This window comes from Rhea pennata, chromosome 17, assembly GCF_028389875.1.
Source record: "Rhea pennata isolate bPtePen1 chromosome 17, bPtePen1.pri, whole genome shotgun sequence".
Taxonomy (NCBI): Eukaryota; Metazoa; Chordata; class Aves; order Rheiformes; family Rheidae; genus Rhea; species Rhea pennata.
In genome coordinates, this window is record NC_084679.1 from 2,710,059 (window position 1) to 2,725,994 (window position 15,936).

General features: G+C 36.1%; 1 protein-coding gene across 9 annotated transcripts in view; it reads left to right on the forward strand.

Moving 5' to 3' along the window:
* ATXN2 (ataxin 2) overlaps nucleotides 1-15,936 on the forward strand; it is a 55,120-nt gene that overhangs the window by 15,692 nt on the left and 23,492 nt on the right. For 5 of the 9 annotated variants that reach the window (XM_062589926.1, XM_062589933.1, XM_062589934.1 and 2 more), the window contains exons 6-14: nucleotides 2,858-2,982; nucleotides 4,237-4,328; nucleotides 7,102-7,299; nucleotides 7,788-7,966; nucleotides 9,465-9,674; nucleotides 11,699-11,881; nucleotides 13,453-13,641; nucleotides 14,362-14,469; nucleotides 15,330-15,400. In XM_062589926.1, coding sequence (XP_062445910.1) covers nucleotides 2,858-2,982; nucleotides 4,237-4,328; nucleotides 7,102-7,299; nucleotides 7,788-7,966; nucleotides 9,465-9,674; nucleotides 11,699-11,881; nucleotides 13,453-13,641; nucleotides 14,362-14,469; nucleotides 15,330-15,400 — 1,355 coding nt within the window. The remainder of the gene's footprint in view (nucleotides 1-2,857; nucleotides 2,983-4,236; nucleotides 4,329-7,101; nucleotides 7,300-7,787; nucleotides 7,967-9,464; nucleotides 9,675-11,698; nucleotides 11,882-13,452; nucleotides 13,642-14,361; nucleotides 14,470-15,329; nucleotides 15,401-15,936) is intronic. The other 4 variants (XM_062589930.1, XM_062589929.1, XM_062589932.1 and 1 more) reach the window with 4 other exon arrangements.

Genomic DNA, 15,936 nt, shown 5'->3' on the forward strand with positions numbered 1-15,936 from the left:
TCCTATTGCGGAATATTTTCAGATTTTCCCCTCCAAACCAGTGAAGCAGCTTAGATGCAAATTTTTGTTTGCTGAATGACATAAGCAGTCTCCAAATTGTATTTGTATTAAAATGACTGGTTGGAGAGTTTTAAACATGAAGCATCACATTAGTGGTGTTAGGCACAGAAACAAAGCACCAGCGTGCCAAGCCTATCCAGGTTAAGGCTGGCTTAGCTACTGAGTATTGATGAGGTAAATGTAGAGTTTCCAAATAAAGTGTCTGTTTTTTACCTTCCTGTTGAATGTGTTCTCTTGCTGCTACTTATCTGTGGATTGAGGTAGCACTTTGTTACTATGTAGTTTCAAGTTATATTTAAAGATATTTCCTGCTTTAAAAGTGTATTTAATTAAAAAGCAGTTTGGTGAAGAGAAAATTGAGAGATGTTTTCTTTCAAACTGGTGTACCTTAGAAATCTGTAGGCTAGTTAGAGGATTTTTATGAAGCAGAACTGGGGAAATAATGGGTCTGTGAGCAGGTGGGAATATCTCTGAAGTTTTCCTACAGATGTTCTCTTTAAGGTGGGAGATGTATAATCAGTTTGAGAATGACAGTTTCAAAGAAACACTTTATATGGCTGCATTCAGACAAAGCTAATGTGAAATATCCACCTGTATTTATATCTGATATCTTCCAATTTTTTCTCTTTCCATATCTGTTGTAGTTCCTTCAGAAACAGGTAACTTTTTTGGCAGTCACTCTGTCTCTGCATCTTGCCTTTCATAATGCTTTTGTTACCATAATATATAATGGAAACTTAATATCTTTGCTCGCACATTTATGGCACTATAAAACTTGCATGCATAACTTCACCAAATCATTTAGAATATCTTGCAGTTAGTTGATGACTTCTGTTCTCACCCTTGATTTTTACCTATTCTGAACAGTTGAAAATGCAACAATTGAAACATTGCATCAGCACTAATAGGTAGTACAATGCTATAATGACTCTATTTCAGAACAGTTTACAAATAATCTTAGAGTGTGCCTGGTAAAGGCAATGGATTTAGTGACAAGCTAAAATATCTCATTTGAAAGTTTTAATCTTCAACTGAGTAGGTATTACCACAGCTTTCATTGGCAGACAATGCAATGACATCTCTCAAGGTGATTGATGCAGGTTTTTGCAATTTCACATGAGCCTTAACAGTGATGTGCCTCATCAGGTGTCTTTCTTTCATTTGCCTTTCTTTTCTTATTTTACTGATTCTTTTGTATTTGAAATGAATGTTTAGCTAATAAACTTCTGTCTCATACATTTCTATAATGTTTTGTTTCATATGTGCTAATTAACAATGCTTAATTGCTTACTCATAGTCGCTTTAGTCTCATAGTCTCATACTCTATGTGTATGAGTTGAGCAAGCATTTCATGAGATAGTGCTGAATGTTTTTAGCCAGACTAAACACGGTTAACCGTTATGACAGATCATACCAAGATATGTGCAGAACTTGACTGTGAAATTGGGTAAAGCAGGAATAATAGGTTATGTTGACAATCTCTCTTAAAAAAAAAATCTTCAGTGATAGTTTAAAACTTAACAGTAGTAGCCAACAAATCACTTTATGTTGTGAATTCTTTTTATGATGGCTTCAAAGTTCATTTGTCTTCAATAAGATTTCGGATCTTGCCAAAATTTAATTTAAACCACATTTTTCCATACCTGGCACTGCCTGGTGCTTTGATATCATCTTTTCTAAAGATCTGAAATGTTTGTTCCTTATTTTATCTATAGAATGACAATGAGAAGTTCTAGACTGAAAGCACACTAACAAGCTTTTTTTAATTCTTTGTCTTTTGTAAAGTTCCCTGTGTTCAGTAATTTAAGAATTTGCAGGCAGCTATAAGATTTGGTTGCTTACAAATGTACAAGCTTGGCTTCCTTGATGAATGGCTTTGTACATTTTTTTAAAAGTACTTTCATATCCTAGTATTATTCCTTTAGTTATTTTTTTAGTCTGGTTTGAATGAAACATGAACAAGTATAAAAATAAAAGTTCATGATCCTTTTTATTTTTTTATTAAAATTGTATAATTTGTATACAATCCCTGTTGCTTAGTGCACCTGGCTAATGGTATATTTATTTTGGTATGTTGTTAAGAACAAGAGGTAGAGTTTCTGAATCTTGCTGTGAGATGTGGGTAAGCTGCTACTTGAAAAAGCTCTTTCAGGAAAAAAGATCTTTTCTGTTCATGTCACAATGAATGGATGCACCAAGCTACTAGAGGATTCAGAGTTACATTATGAAGGGTGTAAAAGTGTTTGGATATGCATGCAGTATCTTGAGGAGTTGGAAATAGAAGAAACACATATCTGAAGGGAAGGTTGCATTCCACGCATTTTGGAATGCAATCAGTTTACATTGATGCTTCTTTTGCTATGTGCATAATGCATTAGTGTACAGTTATGTAGGCTGTTTGGAAAAGTATATTATTTAAGTGTTGGGTTATATAGAGGAATGGGGATACTCAGGTAGTCTTGTTCTTTATTTAAATAAATGCATGTTGTTTGTGCAAAGTATTCTGAAATTAATAACTACTATTCTCTGCCTTGTGCCTCATACTAAAAGTTGCAAAGAGACCTATAAACAGATATGTTAAAGTTAGTCTGTCCTTCAGTAGTTTTTCGTAAATATGTAGTAGGCTCTTCTTAATGTAATCTAATTGAATGTAGCAACCAGAAGAGGAAGTGAATGATGTTCATATGCCTGTGATTCAGTTGTATTTGGTTATTCCTCAAATGCACCAGTGTGTACGATGTCTTCCTGTACTTAACCAAATTTGATTTCACCCCCATCCTTCCCTGCTCCATTTTAGATGCTTTTACTGATTCAGCCATCAGTGCTAAAGTAAATGGTGAACACAAAGAAAAGGATCTTGAACCATGGGATGGAGGAGAGACCACGGCTACTGAGGAGCTTGAGGCATTAGAGACAGATGTTGTAAGTAAAGCTTTTTTTGTTTATCATCTAAGACAGTCTGTAAAAAAACAAGCTGTTTATCTGGACATGCCTTGCAGTATTCATTAATTTTAATCTGGTAACGACCAAAATTGTTCACTTACATTGTATGGGTGTATGTTCAAACTTTGCTAGCAGCTGCTGCAGTACTTTTTCTCAATTTGAATAATAATAGCTGGATTTCAAATGCCACTTTCTGGCAAATATTGACAGGTGGCAGCTGCTATGGTAAGGGACGTGTTTGACTCAAGGACTGGCTGAAAGAGAAGCTTTTATTAAGGACTCCAAATTCAAAACTACACTGAAGTGATTTATGTTTAATCGGAGCATCCCTGTCTGACAACTGTTGCATCAGAAATTATGGTGAAATTATGCTTAGCTAACTGTCTCTGAGCTGAGATAAAGGAAATTGATGAAAGTCTGACCCATGACTTAATAAGCACAGACACAATCTCAGTAGATTCTGAATTGTTTGATAGAGAGTGTATTCTCAAATGAAGTTTCTCTGTATATCATAGGAATCAGATTTTACTCAACCATGCATTCTTTTTAGTAAGGCATTCAGACTGCAGTATGTAAAGCAAAGAAGATAACATACTGATTAGAGAAGAATCTAGTAGTGTTACCGTGGAAAATATTAACTTTGTCTGGGTAGAACAGTTATCCTGTCAATTTTAGTGTACATATTGTGCAGCTCAGATTTATTAGAATGCTTAATACCATCAGTGCTTTCGTAAAACATTCAAAACATTTATCGTTTGTGAAGGTTAAATGCTTGAGTGCTGTAATAGCAATTTTACTAAAGTGGGGAAGCTGTGCAGATCAACAGGGACCTTCTGCCTGTGGTGTGCATCTCTTAGGTAATTATATTAGTAGTGCATTTGAAAACAAACAGCCACTGGTTGCCACAGTGAGGCACACTTGTAATGTTCAGAAGTGTCAATGATTTTGGAAAGGAATTCATGTATGTGTTTCTTGTTAGCCAGTAATCTAGTATAGAGGGGGCATGGTACTTGTTCAAAAAAACAAAAACCTCAAACCACTGGCTTTTGATGGCAAAATTTGTGCACCTGATAGGTGAAGATCCCTGAAATAAAACTGTGGCTTTATTAACTTCATTATATGGACAGTAGGCCCAGGAGAAATGGCAAAAGGTTTAACTTTGCCATCAGCCCTTAATTTTAAGGGAATGTGTTTCCAGTGTCATTTTGAAAAACAAGCATCGTTTTCTTCTAGTCTAATGGATGGGATCCCAATGACATGTTTCGTTACAATGAAGAAAATTATGGTGTAGTATCAACTTATGACAGCAGTTTATCTTCTTATACGTAAGTTCCAAAATATTTTGTTATTAGACTTGTGTTTAATGTTCTCCCTGGTTTGATTTAAATTTTATATTCTGAAGATAGTTTTATATACTTTCTGAGGTTGTAGAATCAAGTCACTGAAAAAACAATGGATGAAGTGGTGCTTAAGAAACCTTGCCAACTTTCTGTTAATAGTTAGATGTGGTATATCACTGTATATTCCCTTAAATGGGCACAGTTCATTCCCATTGCAACAGGCATTCAGTAATGCCTATTTCTTACAAAAACTTTTGTGAATAAGGTGGAAAATAACAAATTTTAAAACAGTAATCTATTTTAGATAGCTACTGTACTCATAGTTTGTATTTAACCAGTCAGAACAATTTAACTAAATCCTAATTTTGCTGAGATAATCGATTTTTGTATACATTGGAAACTTGAAATGTTGCTGATATTTTAAGTCTTGTGTGCTGAGGATAACTTGTTTAGCAGACTTGTCCAATTGTAAAGTTATAGTTACAGTACGCTAATACTTTGAAAATAGAAGTATAAAGCCTCCTCTGGATGCTTTGGCAGCATGGACCCGTTCCCAGTAGTCGCCAGCTATAATGTTAACTGCAACTGCATAAACAAATCAATTGCAGATGTTGCACAGCCATCATGAAGTGTCTTTAATCTTTTCCCACTCTTTTCATCCCCAAGGCATAAACCTATTTTTGAATGTCCAGGAATTGCAGTGAACATACTGATTTTTATGTAGAATTGGAGCATATATCTTCAGCTCTCTGGTTCAATAATTTTATTTTTACTTTTTGTTAAAATAGATCTCTAAAGTGGTGATAATCAAAGTTTCTTAATTGGCTTATAAATGAATCCTATGGAAGCTGTTCTTTAGAATACGTTGCTGATCTAAGTCTCTATGCTTTCGAACTTTAATCTATTTCCATTAACATCCATAAAGCAGAAAGATGGAAGGTTAAAACATGAAGATGACTTTAAATCTTTAGAAAGACAAATTCCATTGTTTCCAGTCAAGCAACTTGCTTTACATTGTTGTCTACTAAATTGGGAAACTCTACCTCTAAGTACATGATAAGCAGATAGCTAAAGGCTTACTCATGTAATTGAAGGATGGTAAAGGATTTGGTTGGCTGCTTTCTGTTTCTAAAGTTAAATATGAGCAGGTATTGTTTATAAAACTGTGTAAAGGTATAAGTTTGTATTCTAGCAAGTGTATCACAGTAGTGTGCTGGTGAGCTATTGTACATGCTTCTAGTATAGCCAGGGTTAAAACAATGTCATCTTGCCCATTGCCTTTGTTTCATCTTTAATGGCCATTTTTCTGTTAAAAAAGTAAAAAACATTATTTTGACTGTTTAAGTCTCCCTCAGTGCTGCTGCAGACATCACTTTCTGGTTTTTTTTGTTTGTTTGTTTGTTTGTTTTTTGTTTTGTTTTGTTTTCTTCAATCATTAGACAAATGAGGAAGTATTGGGTGTTTTGCTTTATGTGCATGTCTAATATAGTTTAAGTGACTACAAGTTTGTATGCATGCTGTTCATGCCTATCTTACTCATAGCCCAGAGCTTCATCGTGAAGGTCAAGGTTTTTATTTAAAAATTTTGAGTTGGTAAGGCCAATAGACTTATGGAATGGGCAAAATGTATGTGTTTGGGGAAAAGCTTGTGGTCTAGTAGCTGAGAGTGATGGTTTGGAATTTGGCAAACCCAGTTGTTTTCATGGTTCTGCCTCCAGCACTTGAGTCCATATACTGTTCCAAACTTGGCCTGTATTTCTACTCACTTTCTTTGTTCTTTTTTGTATTATCCAAACTATGTGCGACAGTGATTATATAATGCCCAGCATAACATGATCCAAGCTTCTGCCTCATTTTGTATTTTTGTGTAGTTTATTCTAAAGTAAGGTTGGATGAAGTAACTTTTAAATCTCAATTTGGATCAAAGACAAAGCACAAAGTTGTCTTATAAAAGTTGACGCTGCCATGAAAAATGGAACAGGTACAAAACCAGTGAATGGACAAAGGAAGTACCAGTTAGCGCTTTGAGTATTTCATCACTGCATGTATTGAATTCTTAGTTGGTGGCTTTCTTAAGGGAGCTACGTTTACTTTTTACAATGTAATATTATCTAATATCATACATCACCAGATTAGATGGTTTTGAGGTCCTATAACATGGCAAACAAGGGATAGTGTTTTTATTGCTCTGTTGTGTGGTTTTTAAACTCTGACTTCTGGACCCATGCTTTACTGCATTGCATTCATCTCTTCTGCAGTTACTCATAACAGGAAGAGCTGAAATTCTATGACTGGAATTATCAAAGGATTAAATGTGTAGCTCTTTCAACAGGAGTGGTGACACTTGTGTCTATTGGGAAATTCTAAGTAGCTAAAAAACTTCAAATTTGATCTTTTATGTTAGCTTCCTATCTAAATGATAGACTAATCTTTTGTTATTATTAATGTACTTAATGATGTTGCAAATTGGAGCCTTAGCACAGCTTTAAGACCTAGGAATTTTGCTAATCTTATGGAAAAACTGCATCCTGACCTCAGCTCCTTTAGGCAAGTAAATGGCACTGAATTTGTGTATAATGTTTTATCAGTGTTTCTGGAGTGCTGTGACTTATACTAAAAAGCATAGCCAGTCTTCTGGCTTAAGCGCTTTTTTTTTTTTTTATTACTCTGACCTGCTTGCACTATATAATTTTTGTACGTCCTCTGTACTTTGAATGCATTTAGAGAAATTCTTCTTTTCCTTTCCCTTGTCTTTTAGGGTGCCATTAGAAAGAGATAATTCAGAAGAGTTTTTAAAACGGGAAGCCAGAGCAACTCAATTAGCAGAGGAAATTGAATCAAGTGCTCAATACAAAGCTCGAGTTGCCTTGGAAAATGATGAAAGGACAGAAGAAGAAAAATATACTGCTGTTCAGAGAAATGCTGGGGAACGAGAAGGACATGGTGTGAACACTAGGTACTTGCATGCACTATGAATAGTATTTTTATTTAAGTGCTGTACATAGTTTGTAACAGTAGTAACTTCTTCACTGAAGCCATGCTTTTTCGGCAGTTGATGAGGTTCGGAGCCCTGTACTAGCAATTGTGTGCTGTTTCTGGCACTCACGTTAGTTTGTGCACCTCTGGCCCTATGTTGTCTTTGTAGTGACACAGACTTCTGCATTCTGAAGTTTCATTGTGGTAGATTCATACAGAATTATGGGAAAGGACAGTGAATTTCAAGTGTTAGTACTAAATCATTCACTGACTGCGGGCTCAAAGAAAGCATAGTGTGAGTTCAGTGTCAGAAGGCAATTTTAATAAATGAGGCTAGCATTTGATTGTGTTTTGAATTTTCTCTTAACTTGATTTAAGAAGGATAAGTATCATCAGAGCACTTGAACAGGTGCTTCTCATTATCTCTCACTTCTGCCCTATAACTGATAGAAACTTGCTGTATTCCAGGGAAAATAAATACATTCCACCTGGACAGAGAAACAGAGATGTCCTGTCCTGGGGAAGTGGAAGACAAAACTCACCGAGGATGAGCCAGTCTGGATCAGGCCCACCAATTTCAAGATCTGGATCCCATGCTTCAGATTTCAGTTCTAATTCTGGAGCAGATCAAAGAGTAGTTAACGGAGGCAAGTATCTTAAGTCTAAATCAATGTGCCTTATACAAGTGCAGTCATTTATCTAATTTTTGAAATTGCCTATGATGCTTCATGATCAGTATTTTATAAGCTAGATTAGCATTCATCATTTAACACAAGTGGTTTTCATTTGAATTTAACTTATAATGAAAAATTTGTTTGACTGCATTGTGTGTAGCTTCATATCCAGAGATGTCACTTGTTTTCCTTAAAAAAATCCCCTTTCCTTAAATGATGAGGTATATGGTTCTAAAGATTAAAATTTTATGTATTATTATTACTAAGCTTTGTGTTGAATAGTAGCAACACTGACATCTAGTGAAGGGGAGGTGATAGCTGTGTTGGAGGAAGTGTCACTCTTCCTCCTTGGTGCCTGTATCAATTCTGTTTCCTATTTTAAAAAATAAAATAAGGCAGATGACCAACTTTACTGTGACATGAGGGGAAGATCACTGATGGGGAAAGTAAGGAACATGTTATGTGGAAAAGGAATCAAAAACCTTCTCTCCAAATAGCTGTTTAAGGAATTTCTGCTCTACACATGGGTAATGTTTATGAATGGACATTGCTAGGTACTGTATAGTGGGCATCGGCTATTCACAAACAAATAATGTTTTTTGAGATAGATTTCAGCAGTAGTCTACACCTGAGGCATTATTTTTATAAGTTAGAAGTATTATTGAGAATGGTGTGTATAAATAAAAATGTATAGTATTCAAGTGCCTCTGTAGAGAGGAAGTCTGAGGAACCTCTAAAGGTGAGTAATATTTTTGTGTTAAATAAAGTGTCAGCTGCATGAAAAAGATACAACTGAGTCTTGCCCAAACACTACTGACTTTGAAATCTGTTCGTAGAGTTTGTGGTTGCAGTCATTCTATTACTTTGCTGAATGAACATCACATACTTGAATTCACAAGCCATTTTGAATATTTTAAGTTCTCGGTTTCAGAAACAATGAACCCCGTATGTCCTATATTAAAGTTCTTCATTAATACTTCAGATAATTGATAAAGGCATTAATGTCAGGTTCAGACACTGAACACCGCTGTTTTTTGTAAAGATGCAGTTCCTAGAATTGGTATTGCTCATCATTTGGTTTGAAAGTAGTAGCTGGTATAGTCAATACTCTGTGAACCACTGTATGAGATCCTTTGATAGCTATTTATGGACCTTGTCAAGAGTGATGTGTACTGTAGAATATATATGATAGGCTAACAGATCAAACTTTACTGTCTATTCCTTAGTAGTATTTGTAGATCCTAGTTAACCCTTTGGGGAGTTTATGATATTCAGATGTTAAATTTTGGCCAGTCCTGAAGTAGAAAAAATAACCCTACAGAACCTATTTTATTGGTTGCAGAAATCTGTCCCCAAAGGGTTAAACATGAAAAATCATTTTGTCATATTTTACTTTTTTTTTCTGTTGACTTTTTTCCCCATAATTTTTCTTTAGTTTTTATACTTTCCTTCATATCATTTGTTCTGTCAGGTGTTCCCTGGCCATCGCCTTGCCCATCTCCTTCCTCTCGCCCACCTTCTCGCTACCAGTCAGGTCCCAACTCTCTTCCACCTCGGGCAGCCACCCCTACACGGCCGCCCTCCAGGCCCCCCTCGCGGCCCTCCAGGCCCCCGTCTCACCCCTCTGCTCATGGTTCTCCAGCTCCTGTCTCTACTATGCCTAAACGCATGTCTTCAGAAGGTACAATACCACGATTTGTTCATGTTTTTGTTTGTCTTTGTTTAACTCCTTTGTGAGTTTAATTACAAAATTGTTTTTCCTCTTCATTACTTAACCTATAATTTGTGTTTAACTTTAGTTTATCAGACTATTTCTATTAACCTTTTTATTTGAAGAACTTTACAAAAACAAAATAAAGCTGTGAAATTTCCCAAGTTGGTATGAAATAAACTCAGCTTTGTGAACGCTGCTCAGTGTCTTAACAAACAGCAACACACACAACCTGATAATAGAAGGCATTTTTAGGAATATTGTTTCATATAAAGTCTCATTTAAAAAAAAATACAATTCAACACACAGCAGTTTCAAATTTAGTGAAATCATTTAATTGCCTTTTGTAAAACAGTGTATTCAGAGAAGTGCTCTGTGGAATAGGATAGCGTAAGTTGCTTTCAAGGTGAACTTGTAGAAAACTTTAGATCTAAAGTTTACTCAGCTTTCTAGTAGTCAGTTATTTATTTGCAGAGGAAAGTTACCAGGGTGTCTTGGGTAACTATACGCAGAAGTATCTAAACTAAGTTTATCTGTACTCTGAGGACAGTGAGGAAGCCTCCTCCGGCCCCCTTTTCCCTCCATTCAAAAACTAGCCTGCACAGCAAGCCTGGGGAAATGCAAACTGGCTATCCTAAGCTAACTGGAAACTTGCAGTCTGTTTGCTATAGCTGGCTCCGTTGGAGCAACAGGAGTGATAAGTCATCCTGCTAATTGGATAAGTAGCACTATTCTGCAGCTTGCCTGATAAATGCTCTATCAATATTTATCTGATGCTCTGCAACCAGAAAGTGGACAGCAGTGGATGTGTCTGTATGATGCAATACTGAGAATCTGCATGCAAATTCTTTTATTTTTTAACAGTTGTGATTCATTTGTCAGGCCTATAATGAAGTGTTGCTTACTGCAGTTTGTAACTTCTATTACAAGAATGGGATTGCTGGAAAGTGTGTAGTCTTTACAATGTTTGCCTGTATATTATTTAGGTTGAAATGTACTTTAGATTCATAGTTAAAATAGAGGCGGATATTTAAAGACTTATACACCTAGAAGAGGTACTTGATATTTCTTATCTGAAACTGGAAAATCGCTACCTGCATTTTTCTCTATTACTGATCTGCTTTAAAAATAGAGAACTATAATCAGCCAGATTGTCCATTGTCATGCACAGTTTTTCTGTTTGAAGTATCAGTGCTTTAGTGTGAACTTGCATTAAAGAAAATGTTTATTAGGGTGTAGTAACTATTGCTGCTCAGATTTGAGTATAACTGTTCTGTGGCAGATATATAAACTGTTCAGAGTTACTGTATTCACTTTATGGCTTTAGCTCCTGCAGTTAAATATGCATGACTTGAACCTTGGGATAGCAATGACTTCTTAAATGGCAATTTTGTTGACCTGTAAATGAATTATAACCTGGTGCAAACTGCCGAATTTAGCCTAAGTGCAGAGTGCTCTACAGAAATTCCCCAAGAGCATTGGTCAGCCAGTGGTGACTACTCTGTAAATAAATGCTTCGTATCATTAACCACCTCCCAAAGTGAGGGAAAACTTTTTTCTTTTCCCCCTTGCAAATGTTTGATAGCCCAGAACTATGTTGATGACAGAGACCTAGTGCTCATCCAGAGGGAACTGGGCCACTAACTTTTTTGGCTTGTCTTGCAGTAATAATACTGAATGCTTGTATTCAAATATTTTAAATCCAGGACTTGTTTCAATTCTGACACAGCATCTAAATATCAGTGAAAATGAGCTTTTGTAGCAAGGTGAAGAGTATGTTGATAGTCTGACTGGACCAAGGGCTTGGCTTTTTTAGTCTTGCAGATCCCTGATTCTAGTCAATGTCAGTGTAATTTGTTTGACTGTATTACTGCATTATTGAGAGTTACTACAACTGAAGATTAAACCCATTTCTAAAAATAGATAGTATGTTCAGATACACTAGGTGATGGATGTTAAGTATTTATTGTGTGGGGTTGTCTTCTTTTTCTCAGGGCCTCCACGGATGTCTCCTAAGGCACAACGGCACCCTCGAGGTCACAGAGTCTCTACTGGTAGGGGTACAATTTCAAGTGGCTTAGAATTTGTATCTCATAATGCACCAGGGGAAGCATCTACTACTACAGTGGCACGAGGCAGCCCTTCAGGTGGGACGTGGTCATCAGTTGTCAGTGGGGGTAGGTAAAGCTTGGCTTATTGCAGATGGCTTGCCAGGGGTATTTTAGAGTGTTAATGCTAAGCAGAATACTGCGTTTTTAGATAAGTCAGGCTCTGAGTAAACACTAGTCTTCTAGCTTAGCTTGCTTAGATGAAGTGGGAGAAAGGTGTTACCAGCTGGTTTAGTAAAATGATTGGCTAGTCAGTCCTTAGAAGTGCAATATGGTCTTAACTGCAGAGGAGTTAAGTCAGTTTTGCTGAATGAGAAGAAAGGAAGGGAAAAAGAGGGAATTAGTTGATGAAGGAATTTTAAGGACTGTTACTGAAGGAGACAAGAAAAGTTATACACGTTCCATTACATCACTGAGTTTGGATAATGGCTGTATAACTTAGTTGATGTGATTTGCAAGTTAAAGAGGTATTTGGATAGAGGAAGGTTGGAGTTAAAAGATGAAATAATATTTCAGTTAAGGTGGATGTATTTTTCCTTTAAAAATGATCCAGGTTTTAAGTGGTTGTTTTCTTTGTCATGAGTTAGTACTGTAGTAGCAGATGTACTCAGTCTCTTTTTTCTTTTTTTTTTTTCCTTTTTTCAATTAGTTATCATCTTTTTAGTATTTACCTTTTAAATTTAACGCTTAGTCTTGTAACATTTGCGCTGGTCTTGAGCTTTTGTAGTTGGGACCATGTTATAGTGAGTTGTCAGCACTAGGGTGCTTTCTTGAATCAGTCAGCTATAGTGTGGAGTTTTATACTAGTGTCCTAGGAATTCCAGGAAAGTGTTTAATGGGAATGCGTTTTTAAGAAAGAAGGTATGAATTATTGCCAGTCTAATGCATAGACAATCCCCCTAGACCTGTTGCCTTGTGGGAAAGATTTAAGCTCTTCTGTTTTGGCATTTGATCTGATTCATATTCCCTTCACACCCTCACTTTAGGTATTATTAACATGCAAATAGGACTGTTAAACAACTTACCTCTCTTTCTTCTTGCTCACTTGAAGTTTATGTATGATGTAAAACAACTAAACTAGCCACAGTGGGATGAGCAGGAAGCAGGAGGTACAACTCATTCTTTAAACAGTATACAACTTCTGTTGCTCTAACACAGGGGAAAAATATATAGCAAATAATACTCTTTCAATTTGATACTTTTTTTTTTTTTTTGGCTAGTTGGTATCCCTCCAAAAGAGGACTATGTAAAATGGATGTGCTCTTTAGTCTGTTTAAAAATGTTCTGTATATGTTTGTATTGAGATTGACCACCTTTTCTGTTCTGCCTGAAGCTGTGTTAATGTGAGCTTTTATAGTTGTGCCTTGGGGGCCAGGGAGCATACTGCAGTTTCAGTGTGGGACAACAGGGCAGTGAATGTGTTAGGGGATAATCTGCAGGAAAATCGTACCACTTATCTGAAATGCTGCATTGTAAAGAGCTAGGAGACATACCTGAAAGGTAAACAGGTTTTCAATTATAATTTAATGTTGCATTGAGTATTTTAAAGCATGTATTTTTAGCCTCATTTTGAAAATAAGCAAACTGCTGAGCAAATGAGGAAACTTGTCCTATAGCTATTTTTTCCTGTTTGTTTCTAGTTCCAAGATTATCCCCTAAAACACACAGGCCTAGGTCTCCAAGGCAGAGCAGCAATCCCACGGGACCAGCTCTGCCTTCTCCTCAACCTGGTACTATTCCTACTGAATCTGTTGCCATGCCTGTTCCAGCTGCCTCTCCCACACCTGCTAGCCCTGCGTCCAACAGAGCAGTTACGCCTTCTAGTGAAGGTAAGTCACTCACTAGCGGGCAAATATTCCATATCTCTAATCACTGAAAATGAGGATGTCCATAAATGAAGAAGCTGCTGTCTAAATGATGGGAAAGCTGTTGTCTGACACAATATAGCAAGTCTAGTCAGTTCCCTTTTCTCATGATGATAGCTATAAGATTTGGAGAAAGGCTTTTTGATAGGCCTGTATTCTAAATTTCTTCTTTCCTTTAAGGTATATGGGCTTACAGGTGTTGGACTTAACTCAGCCAGATTTTTTTTTTTTCAAACTGATTCTCTGGCTGTTTTCTAATTAGAAGGAATCTAGGCCACTGCTCTCAAAGAATATTTTGAGCATAATGAAAGGAGAAAACCCTTCAAGACTACCACCATTGAGGTCTAAGAACTCTCAGATGTTTGTAGCACTTTGTTTGAAGAGCTAGCACTATTGAAAATAATTCACTCTTACTTTTTTTTTTTTTTTTTTTTTTTTTGGCCCAGTTAAGGATCTGTGTGTGACAAGGAAGAACATGTTCTTGTTTTTTTGATATAGTGATCATAGGTGGGGAAGGTGAGATTCCTCTCCTGGCCCAAACTAGGAAGTATACAATTTGGAATGTATGGTTTCTTTTTTGTAAGTTAAATGTGGTTAAATCTCTCTTCTATTCCTATCTCCCCATCTCTTTTTGATCACTTTGAGTTGTGCATAAGAAAATGACTTTGAGAATTTCTTTTCTAGCTAAAGATACTAGGCTTCAGGACCAGAGGCAAAATTCTGCAACTGGAAACAAGGAGAATGTAAAGCCCAGTGAGACTTCTCCTAGTTTTCCTAAACCTGAAAACAAAGGTTTGTATCTAAAGCTTCCATACATACTTGAATAACTTACTGAATTCCAAACACTGATCTGGATATATTTGGAGAAGTTGATATTTTAAAGACAGCTTGGAGGTGACCTGTCTTGGGTGTTCTACAAGAAATATTTGGTCACACACTTGTGAAGTGACAGGTTTACAACTTTAAGTGTTGTTCTTGGCTCATTTCATCACCATAAAATGTGGAGATGCTTATGTGGAAGGTGCAATTCCTTCCCCCAAGCTAGTGGATTTTAAAAAAAATTGTTGTTATTATTAATATTTTTAATTAAAGCTCTCCTTGGACTGGATGGGTGTTTCCTTTCAGGAACTTTGCTCATAGTGTGTCAGAGCTTTGTGGTCAGCATAGTTTTTTATAACACAGTTTCTTGCTATTATCTCATAAATTTGACTTTCTCTGCAGCCATGCTTATTCATTCAGTTCTCAAAATAAAATCTTCTCATGTTGTTGAATTTGATCAGTGTTTTAACTTAAATTTCTGTGTCCTGAAATGCTGGCATAAGCAGTTATATTTTGAAGTTTTTTATTGCATGCTGCTCTGCGCTCAGAGGAGATGAGATGTAGTCCCTACACCTAAAGACATCTGTCTTAGTATGATATGTTAGCACTACATGTGCATCGAATACTTCTGGAATACCATGTTTTTACAGAGTACTTATGTGTGCTCATATGTATAGTTTGTAGAAGTATACCCAGTTACAGATAAAATGATGCAGATGTATTTCATTTTTAAATATGCAAACACTATCTTTTAGATTAAGCTTAGAAATGTAGGATTGTATACATAGCTTGTGCTAGAAATGCTTGGACAATGCTGGTCTTATGTTTGGCAGGTGTATCTCCAGTTGTTTCAGAACATAGAAAACAGATTGATGATTTAAAGAAATTTAAGAATGACTTTAGGGTAAGTGTCTCTGTATGTTGACTTAAGGATATCATAATTCTCATGTGCATCCAAATTATTTTAATGAATTAAATACACTGTATGTCTAACAGGAAAACAGATCTTTAAAACTTGTGATTAATTTATGAAAATATTCATAAGGATTCCTAGTAGATATTCTAGAATCAGTGCTGATTCTTCTTAGTACAGTTGCCTAATACCTGTGAATGTACATGTTGACTTAGATACTGTACACTGAAAACACTAGTTGAAATCTACTTGGTAATTAGGTATAAATGATTATCACATTTGTACTCCATATGGAAGAGCTGTTTCAAAGTTAAATAAAGAGTTTGGCTGAAGAAAAATTAAAGATGAATATCAGCTGTTCCATAATATATCTCCTGGTTAAAGTGGTCTTTTAAATTGAGTTAAATTCTCAAGTGTTACTGTTAAATCACCTGGGATGAGTCCAGGGGGGTTCTTAAGTTTTGCTGTCACTATCTAATCAATGTGTAGATCAATGGAGTCTATGAATGGTTGATTTCACAGTGTTG